The 11,264-nt window shown below is 44.5% G+C and overlaps 2 protein-coding genes across 2 annotated transcripts; one reads left to right on the top strand and one right to left on the bottom strand.

Moving 5' to 3' along the window:
* Nucleotides 1–2,917, top strand: six9 (SIX homeobox 9). Its single transcript, XM_085369999.1, has 3 exons — nt 1–387; nt 1,559–1,719; nt 2,752–2,917. Exons 1-3 carry the CDS (start codon nt 1–3, stop codon nt 2,915–2,917), a joined length of 714 nt encoding a protein of 237 aa, XP_085226125.1.
* Nucleotides 2,918–2,960: 43 nt separating this feature from the next.
* On the bottom strand, nt 2,961–11,132 carry qpctla (glutaminyl-peptide cyclotransferase-like a). The gene is made up of 7 exons (XM_085370658.1): nt 10,453–11,132; nt 6,254–6,400; nt 5,886–6,179; nt 5,406–5,567; nt 4,905–5,004; nt 4,700–4,816; nt 2,961–4,328 (listed from the first exon to the last, which is right to left on the bottom strand). The coding sequence occupies exons 1-7, from the start codon at nt 10,672–10,674 to the stop codon at nt 4,183–4,185; spliced, it is 1,188 nt and encodes a 395-aa protein (XP_085226784.1). The 5' UTR covers nt 10,675–11,132; the 3' UTR covers nt 2,961–4,182.
* Nucleotides 11,133–11,264: the final 132 nt, after the last annotated feature.

The following is an 11,264-nucleotide window of genomic DNA, read 5'->3' as shown; positions in this document are numbered from 1 at the left end:
ATGATCTTCACAGCAGAGCAGGTCACCTGCGTGTGCGAGGTCCTGCTGCAGAGCGGCTGCATAGATCGTCTCGCCAGCTTCCTCCGCACTCTTCCTCCTGCTTCCTCCTCCTCGTGCCCCGGGGAGCTTGAGAGCGTGCTAAAAGCCAAAGCCGCGGTGGCCTTTCACCAAGGGCGCTTCTCAGACCTCTACACCCTGCTGGAGGGCTTCCCCTTCTCTGCACGCAGCCACCCGCTCCTGCAGCAGCTCTGGCTGCAAGCCCACTACATAGAAGCGGAGAGGCAGAGGGGCCGACCCCTGGGAGCTGTGGGGAAGTACCGCGTGAGGAGAAAATTTCCTCTACCAAACACCATCTGGGACGGAGAGGAGACCAGTTACTGCTTCAAGGTAGGCAAACACTAAAACTGCATGTTTTTAAGTAACTGAAGTGTGAGCTGCATTTAATCAAGTAGTGTACTGGCACTGATTGAAGTGGAGCATAGTGTACTTGTGGGCTACTAATACTACTATGTACAAGTCGTGTACTATCACATCTGAGGAATACTGCATCTTTAATACAGTATGTGACCTCTATAGCATTATAGGACCAGTGGGATGTAACTTGGTATTTTACTCACATACTTAATTTAAGCATTTCTATGGAGCATGCTGCATCTATGCCATTGTATTTCGGCTTAAAATACAGTGCTATGCAAATCTCGAGCCACCCTAATTTCTTTATATTTTGCTTCTAAGGAGTAGAACTTGTAATTTTTAAAGTGGTCTTGACTAATAGTTCTCCAGGTTTTCTGAAGCTTTTTCAAAGTCTTTCTTTGGACACTGGCTGCTGTTTCACTTAGGTCAGCTACAAGGATTAAAAATATTTTCAGAGGAATGGGTTTTGTTTTAAAAAAAAAATGTGTTCGTTAGTTATTCAGAAGGCGGCACGGTGGCGTGCTGGTTAGCACTGTTGCCTGACAGCAAGAAGAGATTGAACATCTCTCCGGGTACTCCGATTTCCTCCCATAGTCCAAAGACATGCAGTTAGTGGGGTTAGGCAAATTGTCCAGGGTGAACTGCCTCTTGTTCTGTGATAGCTGGGATAGGCTCCAGCCCTCCTGCTACCCTGACAAGGATAAGTGGAAGAGAATGGATGGTTAGTTATTTGGAACCAGTTAACACTGACCTATCTCAAGGATGGACCAGTGCTGTCTACATGTAAGGGGTATCTTTAGGCACTTCAATCTAGTTCAGTCTATGAGAAATGCCAAAGATAATAGTTTGACAGGCATAAAAGGTTTGGGGGGTTTTTGCAATTAGTCGAAAGGTTTAGCTCAGCAGGGGTGTGCAATGTGTGCTTTAAAAAATGAGGAAACTGAAAATGTGGAGACAAAAACAAATCTCAGTAGAAGGAAGGTATCTAAAAGTCATGTATGTAAGAAATAGGAAAAAGACCTGACACAGAGATGCACATGGCCCGTCAGCTAATAAGAGATGCTATTACAGTTTCTGGATCGCTCACATATCTTCTGATAATAATGTCCAGATTTCACTATTTATTTTATTTAACTGCAAACAGGAAAAATCTCGGAGTATCCTCAGGGAGTGGTACCGCCGTAAGCCGTATCCCTCCACCCGAGAAAAGCGGGAGCTAGCAGCAGCCACCGGCCTCACCGCCATCCAGGTCAGCAACTGGTTCAAGAACCGCCGGCAGAGGGACCGCATAGCGGAGTTTACCGGGTCAGTGAAGGGCACCAGGTCGCTGTAAGCTGAACTGCTGTCCTCTTATCATTCAAAGAACCCCCATGTAAACTAATACTAATAATAAAAAGTGATGAACGCGTCTAGTTACCTCGAAAGTCGGAGCTGGGAGCGACGTACGAAAAACAGGAAAGAAAACGCAGTTTTACTTATGTTTAAGCGCACTGCTGCCATCCTGGATTGCTAAATCGTAGTTTGGGCTTTGGGGCTTCTCCGATTTGTCAAATTGGAGGTTAGACTTGAGTGTATGTTGCAGGTGAAACGTCTGACTGGGAACAGGGAAATTGCGACTGCTAATGGAAGGCGCCATCAGTGGCCCACAGAAAGCGAATGGATACACCGAATAAACAAACCGTTGGCGTTTAGCATTAAGCAATAAAAATCGGGATTTGTGCTTTCTGTAATAATTTAAATTAATGACTAAAAAAAAATCACCTACTCATACCTTTAACTTAAAATTGAATAGAATAGGGTCTTTACAGAAATCATTGATTTTATACTTTTCGTTAAGAAACCGATTTTTAAAAAATCGCCGAGTGATTTTAAAACATTGCCACCATAAGCTAACTCGATTCTCTTACCTTATAGTCGGGCATAAAATAGTTCCTCCTTTTTTCCAGTAGCTTTTTTTTTCTATCACCAAACTAAATTACATAAGCAGTACATATCAGTTTAAAGAAACTGGTATTTTAGTTAATATGCATTTCATGCACATAGTGATAGGGTTCACTGATAATTCTGAAAGTTCGAGTCAACGTTGTGGGGAAAAAACAAGCGAATGGCTGAACGATTTTTCCCCTGTTAAAACTAGAAAAAAAAAACATCTATGTGAAGCGAAGCATTTAACTGGGTTGTACTTTCTACAAAACGCTTTAAGGAGACTTTAATCTGGCATGCCGTAAATAGAATTTATCACTGTGGCGCACGCGTTGAATTTTGCATAATAGCACCACCTTGTGGCTACAGTAAGACATTAATCTGTACTTTTTTCTAAATCTCATGATCCTTCAGTTTTCAGACAGGCTCTCGAGGACCTTCAGAACAAGCCTACCCATCCTCTGACAACGACCTTTCACCTCCAGGCAGTCCCCAGTGCTGCAGCGAACCACCTCCACCCCTTTTCCATCCACTGCCTCCTCCACTGCACCACACATGTGGAGGGCATCAAGATGTTTAAGCTGTCCAGTGGTTGATAGATCATCATAATTTCTGTTGTCATTGAAAGTTTATTACCAAAACAAGACCTAGCAGATCCCCTACAGAGACTTAAACGTTTACAGAATATCACACAAGACAGACATCAGACGTCTGGAGATTAAAGCCAACAGACTGGATCACAGGTGTGGCATAAAGGTGCATCTCCACACTGCATTCACAGATGAAATCAAAACATTTATAACGATCAGGGAATTATTTTTATTAAAGGGTACATGCTGGTAAACTGCACCCACATGTATCATACCCAAAGGTTACACACTGAACCAGGAGACAGCGTTTTCAGTGTTTACGACTTCCTGAAATGTCTTGAAACTGTAAGAGAACCTGAATAAAATAATTTCACAATCACTGCGGTGTGATCTTTTACCATAGTAACATCTTCATGATTTTCATCTTGCTGGCACTTCATAACAGCCAAGGCCATGAGGATCACACTGATGTGAAGGTAAAGTCAGGAGAAGGTACTCACAGATAAACTACGAAAAGCGTCCTCAGCAGCAGCGCTCGTCACAGGTTGTTCTTAAAGGGGGACCCGTCGTGCTTTTGCTGGTTTCCTTTCATATGTATACATAAACGGCTACAGTTGTGGATGCTCCTATTACATATGGCCAAAGCTCAAGCTTGAGAGTGCTCTAAATGCGCTTTTTCACAGTTTTTTTTCTACACTTGGCTCTGAATGATGTCACTGAGAGCAGATATTCTATTATTTATGATGGGCAGCCAATCAAAATGAGCTCAGTTTAAAAGGAGAGGCTTGTTTCAGGCTGCATGTGATCAGTAAATCATGCAAAACTACTTGAGCAGAGTCTGAGAGAAAAATCTCGGAGCTGAAAACGAGCACAACAGGTCCCTCTCAAGAAGACGAAGAGCATCTCCATCTCTTATTAACAGGCTAAATCATCAATAAGGCTAATACGGCTTTTTTTCTTTCACAGGAACAGAACAAAAACATTAATATAGAGTCACAGACACATTTCCCAGCTGCTTCTCAGGTATGATGCTCCCCAGCATGTGTATTAGTAATAAAGTTTTAACCATCCACTTCACACACTTTGCTCAGCTGTGTCCAATTCGTTGTCCACGTGAACCCGAGGACTGCCCAGCAGATACACGTCTTTGGTAAAGTTCAGATTCCAGTTTATTTAATTTCACCAGGCTCTCCTCTTCCTCACGTCGCTGTTTATCGCCAGTCCTGTTCGGACCGTTGCTATCTATGTTCAGCGCTCAGAGGCCCAGGTACTCCGCCACAAACACAGCCATGACCTTCGTCAGGTTCTCCACCGTCGGGCGGTGCATGTTCTCCTCCGTGTCCTCCAGTGTGTGCCAGAACTGTGGGAAGGGAGTGGCGATGACATGCAGCACGGGGACGCCTGTACAGAGACACGAAGGCAGGTATGATGACTGAGCATGGGTTAAAGAAAGTGACTTCTCTTCTTTAAGGAGATAAATCCCTGGAGGCAGACATGTGCTACAGTACTGAGCTTAAAAGGTTCAATACCTGTTTTGAACTTCTTAAATTTTAACCCTTGCGGATTGACTGTAATTACACGAGCGAGGCAAAGAAACATTCAAATACACCAGTACAGGACTGCCAGTGTCTTTGTTCATGGAAAGCATCGCTGCTGCAGTCCTAATCGAAGTGTCTTGTGGCTTGCTTCGACTATAATAACTCTGAGGGATGACCTCCAGCTGCAGGGGTCAGGGGGTGGGTATACAGGCTACACTCCTGGTTCCCACCTACCCTTGTGAAGGAAGGGGATGTGGTCGTCCTGCACGGGTCCGAGATACACATCCTTCCTGAAGTAGGTCTGCTCTGAGGGGTGAGACGTCAGGAGACCCTGTCGATGGAGCCGCTTTTCTGAAGGTGGAGGAGGAGGCAGAGATCGGGTCTACAAGTGTTCAGGAGGGATTCAAGCATTGGTGGAGGAGTTACGGCGGACGCTTACCTGCAGCAATCAGGCGGTCAAACCAGCGTGCAGTGTTATCGAAGTGATTCGCAATCAGCGGATCGGGACCACCGAGTAGGTCGAGCAGCACGAAGAGATCCTGCAGAGATGAAGTTAGAGAGACGGGAGCTGGCATTTGTCTTAATCAGAGTAATTTAAATGTTAATGTAAGTCAAAGGGTCACTCCATGACCCTCTCACCTGACCTTCTCATAATCCTTTCTCATGACCTTTGTGTGCAAAAATGTTTTTTAAATGAGTTTATGCACATTTTACCTTCATATTATGAATATTTACTGACTTAAAAAGGCTCATTATTCTCCTTAAGAGCCTGTAGATGTAAGTATGAAGCTGAGTCTGAGGTGGAAACTTTTTCAGATTTGACTGACCAAAGCGTGGCTGGAGTCAAGCTGTGCAAACTGAAGGACAGCGTGGAGCGCGTCTGGTTCAGGAAGTAAGTGTGACCACAGAGGAAACATATTTCTGCTTGCAGCTTCCTCACCAGTGCCTGAAGCATGCTGGCGTGCGAGGAGGCTGCCGGGTGGGGCGTGTTGGCCATGCGCTCGGCCAGGTGGCGCGAGCCGTACAGTGAGTCGGTGGCGGTCCATTCTTCAAATGACTCCTCGCCGTCGAAAAACACAAGCTGGAGAGTTACGGGAAGTTTCTGAGAGGAAAAACATAGAAAGCAGAGGTAATCAAATTTGTGTGGGGAAAAAAAAGCAGGGCTTGAGTTTCTCTTTCTGCAGTGCTGTTGCAGTGTGTGTTTCTACGGTAACTACATAAATCACAGCCCTCTGGAGAGATAGTGCTCGAGTCAGCATTTTCTCCCCAGTACTGCGGCCTCAGAAGCAGAGGGATGAAACAACACAATAAGAAAGACTCTCGTCAGCATCTCAGCCCTTTACTTTTCATCGTGAGCGGGAACCACATCTGTCAGCATCTGCTTTGTCTGTTGCTTAAATTCAGCCAACACAAAACCCACCTGCTGTTTGAATGACCTAAGCTGAGCATCCAGAGAGGTGGCGAGCTCCAGGATCATAGCGCAGGGCACTGCAGAATCGCTGGCCCCCAGGAACACCTTCTCCGGGGCTCGCGGGTCTGGAGGCAGCACCTTGGAGTCATAGTGGCAGGCCAGGAGCAGCCGTCGAGGTGCCGAAGGGTCCAGAGTGGCCACGACGTTGGTGAAAGTGACCTGGCCTCGAGGCGTAGGGGACTGGAACGAGTCCAGGTCTATGGACCAGCCAGCAGACAGCGAGGACAGGGTGGAGGTGATGTGCTGAAGTGGAGCAGGGAGTTAATGATGAGGGGGGAATGTGTAAAAGTGAGGAAGCTATAAATATTTACACCCACCTGCTGTACAGACAGGCTGCCCTGCGTGCCTGGGAGGCGCTCTATCAGGATGGGCCGCAGGTGAGCCTCCCACAGGCGAGTGCCGTCCACCTGAGAGGCCAGACGGCGGATCTGAGCTGGAGAGCACTTACTGGGTTTGTGGGACAGCTGGAGGAGAGGGAAAAAAGAACAGTCTGTAAACACGAGCATGGGACGTTCCACATGTTCGTGGTCCAGAGGTTCACGTCCTTTCTGATGGGTTTAAAGGATCATTCAGTTCCTCCAGTGTTTATATTACACCTCCTTTTCTCCATTTAACTATTTTGTCAACATGTTTTTTTTCCTTTGACTATCGAAGGTTCAATGCCCCAAAGCAAAACTAGCCCACACACAGTTCAGGCAAACAGTCTGCATTACCTTACTAAGGACAAGTCTGTGCAGTTTCCTGTTGTTTTTGGCAATGTTTTACAGAAAACTGTATTTAAGCCAAAGAAAAATTAACCCCTACTAAAAAAAAAAAAAAAAAATGTTTTTAGCACAGTCCTCATGGGTTTTCTTCGGTGGAAAGCCAAAACCTCTTAGGAGGGCCCCAAAAATACAGTTGTGGTCAAATGTTTACATGCACAGTGTACTTCTTCAGTGATTGTGATTGACTACATCTGGTAGATTGCTTTTGACAGCACTCATCATTGTACTGACCAATATTCAGAATAATGGGAAAGTCAAAGGAACTGTAGATTTACATAAGCTGGGAAGGTTTCTTGGAGCCATTTCTGAACAACTGCAGAGTCCAAGATCAACAGTTTATTCATGTCACACCACTTTTCCAAAATCTGGAAGAAGACTCAAACTGTCATCCTCAGATGTTCAGGAATAAGTGTAAACTGCTGGAACGCCAGTGTCAATTCAATTCAATTGATTTTATATAGCGCCAACTCATAACAACAGTCACCTAAAGGCGCTTTATATTGTAAGTTAGACCCTAGAATAATACATACAGAGAAAAACCCAACAATCATATGACCCCCTATGAGCAAGCACTTTGCCGACAGTGGGAAGGAAAAACTCCCTTTTAACAGGAAGAAACCTCCAGCAGAACCAGGCTCATGGAAGGGCGGGGCCATCTGCCGCAACCGGTTGGGGTGGGAGAAGGAAGACAGGATAAAAGACATGCTGTGGAAGAGAGCCACAGTGTCACTGTCCACAATGAACTTAGTTTGATATTGCCATGGACTGAGAATTGCCAGGGTACATTTGGGTAAAGGGTTTCAAACCTAAGAACACTGTGGCAACTGTCAACTAGGGCTGTGCGATATGACCAAAATCTCATATCCCGATATAAGAATTCTATCGTCCGATAACGATATAAATCACAAAAATGTAACATTTTCTGTAAATTCTGTGACTCTCGGGCAGCTCGTCTTGCAGGAAGTGTTTCCAGCTGCTCGTCATGAAGCTGGAGTCGAGTCTTTTAACAGATGCATGAAACTATACATTTTTAGACATAAGTTGTAACAGCCGCCGTTTTCTTTGTGAGTATTTATTACACAGCGTGCTGCGGGGAAAAGCCTGTTCTAACGTTTGAGTCTAAGGTTTATTTTTTAGCACCTGACGGCTCTCTTTTACTTCTCATCCGTAAATAATCTGCTCTTTCACGTGATTCAGTTTATTTTGAAAAGTCTCAACAGGATCCTGAGCTTTATTGTGAAAGGTTTATGTGGAACATAAACAAGCGGACACGCGATGCTGTTACCGTCGTTGTTGCTAACCACAACGCATAAAAACAGGCGCTTGTCCGTCTGTAGTGTGGTTATATTAAATATAAGAGAAAGAGAGAACTTTAAGAAATTAATATAGCCACTACAGTGACCATCAAAACGATGAAAAAATATTGCCGTAAGCAGTTTATTTTTGCGACACCACGAAACAAACGATAGCGTAAAATGAAACATAGACGTTTTGATATCGTCATCTGATATATATTCGTTATATCGAACAGCCCTACTGTCAACCATGGAGGCATGGTAGCTGACAGTGATCTGAGCCAGGAAACCAAACAATTTAAATATAATCTACCAAAATCCAACCAGAAGTGTTGTGATGGTCCGATCGAGGTGCAACTTGCTATGGTACATTTAACCAAATATCAATGGGGTGTGTATATATTTGAGCTCGTGCACACAACTCTTGTTTTTTAATTAATTAAAAGTTGTATGCTGTACAATCATTCAACACGGCTAAAAAAACAATTCAAAGAAATTATTAAAAGCTGAAAATTACCATGACAGTCATGCCCGTGATGAGTCAGAATAAACTTCTGGCCACAGCTGTATGTGCTTAACAACATAAGAGCATATGTGACGTTTGTAAAACTTGCAGCTCTTTTTGTGCTTCATTCAAATCCCAAATCATAAACATGAAGGTAAGATGATTTTGTTTGTGTTATATGAAAGTAAATTAAACATCTTTGGGTTTGGGCTGCTGATCAGAAGCTATGAGCAGCTCTGTTCACCTTTTTATTTGCAGGAATCTGTAATTTATTTCTGATTTGGGGCAACGCAAACTAAACTGCCATGACTAAGGAGTAAAGTAAAATGAGGATAGGTAAAAGCTGCAGAGTGAAACATGATCAGTGGCACACCTGCGCTGCTGCGGCGCTCATTATTAATGGAGCCGAGCGTCTAAATAGACAGGTCGTCAGTTTATTTATGTAGCACGTTTAATCACAACAGATGTCGACTTCTCAAAGTGATGCTTGGAACTGCTGCCCGTCAACTGAGCGTGGGATATAAAATTGTAGCATTGCTGATCGTTGGCGAAGGGCAGATCCGTGCAAGAACTTCTAAGTGAAATAAATTGACTTTAATATGAATCAGAAAGAGTGAGAGTGAGATCAGTGAAATTTGTTCATATGAGAGCCTCCCAGTCAGGACTGCAGCAGCAGCAGGGAGAAGAAACAGCAGTAGGCCTCTACATAATAGTAGTTTTCATTTTCAGTCAATATTACAGGATAGAGAAAATGCTACTCTTGGCCACATGACTCCTCTCAAAGGGCTTAGATTCACAAACGTGCTACGTGATACACTGCTACACAGAATCAGCATTGTCTTGCAATGGTCACAAGTCAAGCAATATAAGACGTATCAATGTACTACACGGGACACGCACTCACTGATGAATAAAGACGTCCTGAAAATCATCATTAAGCATGTCACACCCGACATGCTACATGTTACAGCTGGCTGTTTTTATGTTGATATCAGCCACTGCACTGAGAGTGTCAGTATCCCACCAAACTGCTGACTCGTCATGAATCACACCTGCAGACTATACGCCTGACTTCACATCGGTTTGGCCTTGCAAGTTAAATTATTATTATGTTTTCACAGCTCGAGTCTTTTGCCCATTAAAAATGAACAGTGCCTCTGTAATTCTATTCAAAAAGATTCATTTTTAGGTTAGACTGAAACTGTTTCAGAGCTCTGAGTGAATTTCAGGTGTCAAGTTTGACTGAAAGTTAGTTGGGTTTTTGATGTTGTTGTTGTTGTTTTTAACATATAATCTGGTGCTGTGTTCACTTCTGCATCTATCTGTGTGATTGTGTTTCTAATAGTTACAGTGGCTCCTGCTGCTTTAATGTTTTACCTGGCTCATTTAAAATAAAAGTAAAATAATCTATTTTTGGTAAAAAAAAAAAAAAAAAAAAAAAATTTAGCTCATATATAAAATGACTTTGGCTCTTTATTTGTTTTGCATGTATGCCAACATCAGCTTGCTCACAGATACACTTTAAAGTTATTATAAGCAGACAATGATTCAATTTAAGCTCAGTAATTACTTCAGCATGATCCGAGTTATGTAAAAATGACTATGGGCTCATCTGCGTGATTACAGATGCTCTGCAGCACTATATGATTCAGCTCCACTGCTGCAAACCCAGATTCAAACTTTGCATTGCCTCACTCCACAGTAGCCGCTGTTATCAGCCAGATTTTTCGTATTAAGATCCTGATCATTTAGATTTGGAATGACTGCGATGCTGTATTTGAGTTATTCTTATAAAAGCTAAGTTATCCTGGAGTACTGGTCTGAAGTAACCCGTAGCACAGCTGTGACTGAACAGGTCTGGTTGCAGTGAGGTGTCATAATGACCGTCTGTGGGGATAAAATCAGTCCTGCTGTGTGCACAGCTTCAGTTTGTTTCCTGTCGCAGCTCTTACCCTGTCTCTGCTCAGATCCACCGCTGGCACGCGGCTCACATGTCCGGTGACGGTGTCGTTGGACAGGTACACTCCCAGGACCACCGCCAGCACCAGAACACCGAGGAGGCAGAACAGCAGCACCCGGGCCCGGGGCATCCGGACCCGGTCACAGCCGGGCAGCGAGCCGCCGCCCCCGCTGCTCTGCTGGAGCGGCTTGAACCTCCGGCCGGACCTGGACATGACTGAACGCGCAGAGCCGCTCCTGGCGGTCCTTACAGCTACGTGTCACAACCGGCTTTGCAGAACAGCGCAGGAGAGAGAGTCACACAGGAAGTGGAGGCTGTTGAGAAGCAAAGCCGAGGGGGACATCCGACACAGCACGCTGCCCTCCTGCAGCACAGCGGCAGCCCATCATTAGCTGCAGCTCGGCGGACTCCGGGGGTCGCAGCTCCTAGACGCAGCGGCCCCGCAGCTCGAAGACACGCCGGACATGTTGGAGATGTTCAGTGGAGCTTTTAATCCATCATAAATTACAACAGAGACACAAACTGCCGCCTGTAACGCCTCACTTTCTGTCGTAAAACTCGTTTTAATCCACTTACAGCTACATCAGAGAAACACTACAAAAATGAAGTAACGAAGCAAGCTTATCATAACTCCACTGCCGCGTTATTCCTTTTAAAAATGTTTAATTTTAACCCCTTCTCTTTACGGGACATCTCCACTGAAAACTGCACTGCTTCTTCTTCTTCTTCTGTGGTGCCTGTAGGGGGGTAAAGACGTAATCGCCACCTATGGAGCGCAAAAGGAACTACAGTAAACAACACAAC

The sequence above is a fragment of the Diplotaxodon limnothrissa genome, linkage group LG14 (genome assembly GCF_057381915.1).
Source record: "Diplotaxodon limnothrissa isolate DT_005_m linkage group LG14, D_limnothrissa_male_GT1.1, whole genome shotgun sequence".
Taxonomy (NCBI): Eukaryota; Metazoa; Chordata; class Actinopteri; order Cichliformes; family Cichlidae; genus Diplotaxodon; species Diplotaxodon limnothrissa.
This window is presented reverse-complemented; position numbering and strand designations above follow the sequence as displayed.

Coding starts and splice junctions, on each gene's coding strand:
- six9 (XM_085369999.1), top strand. CDS start 1: ATGATCTTCACAGCAGAGCAGGTCACCTGCGTGTGCGAGGTCCTGCTG. Junction 388..1,558: donor AGACCAGTTACTGCTTCAAG/GTAGGCAAACAC, acceptor AACTGCAAACAG/GAAAAATCTCGGAGTATCCT. Junction 1,720..2,751: donor CGCATAGCGGAGTTTACCGG/GTCAGTGAAGGG, acceptor ATGATCCTTCAG/TTTTCAGACAGGCTCTCGAG.
- qpctla (XM_085370658.1), bottom strand. CDS start 10,674: ATGTCCAGGTCCGGCCGGAGGTTCAAGCCGCTCCAGCAGAGCAGCGGG. Junction 6,180..6,253: donor GCAGCCTGTCTGTACAGCAG/GTGGGTGTAAAT, acceptor GCTCCACTTCAG/CACATCACCTCCACCCTGTC. Junction 5,568..5,885: donor TTAGGTCATTCAAACAGCAG/GTGGGTTTTGTG, acceptor TTTTCCTCTCAG/AAACTTCCCGTAACTCTCCA.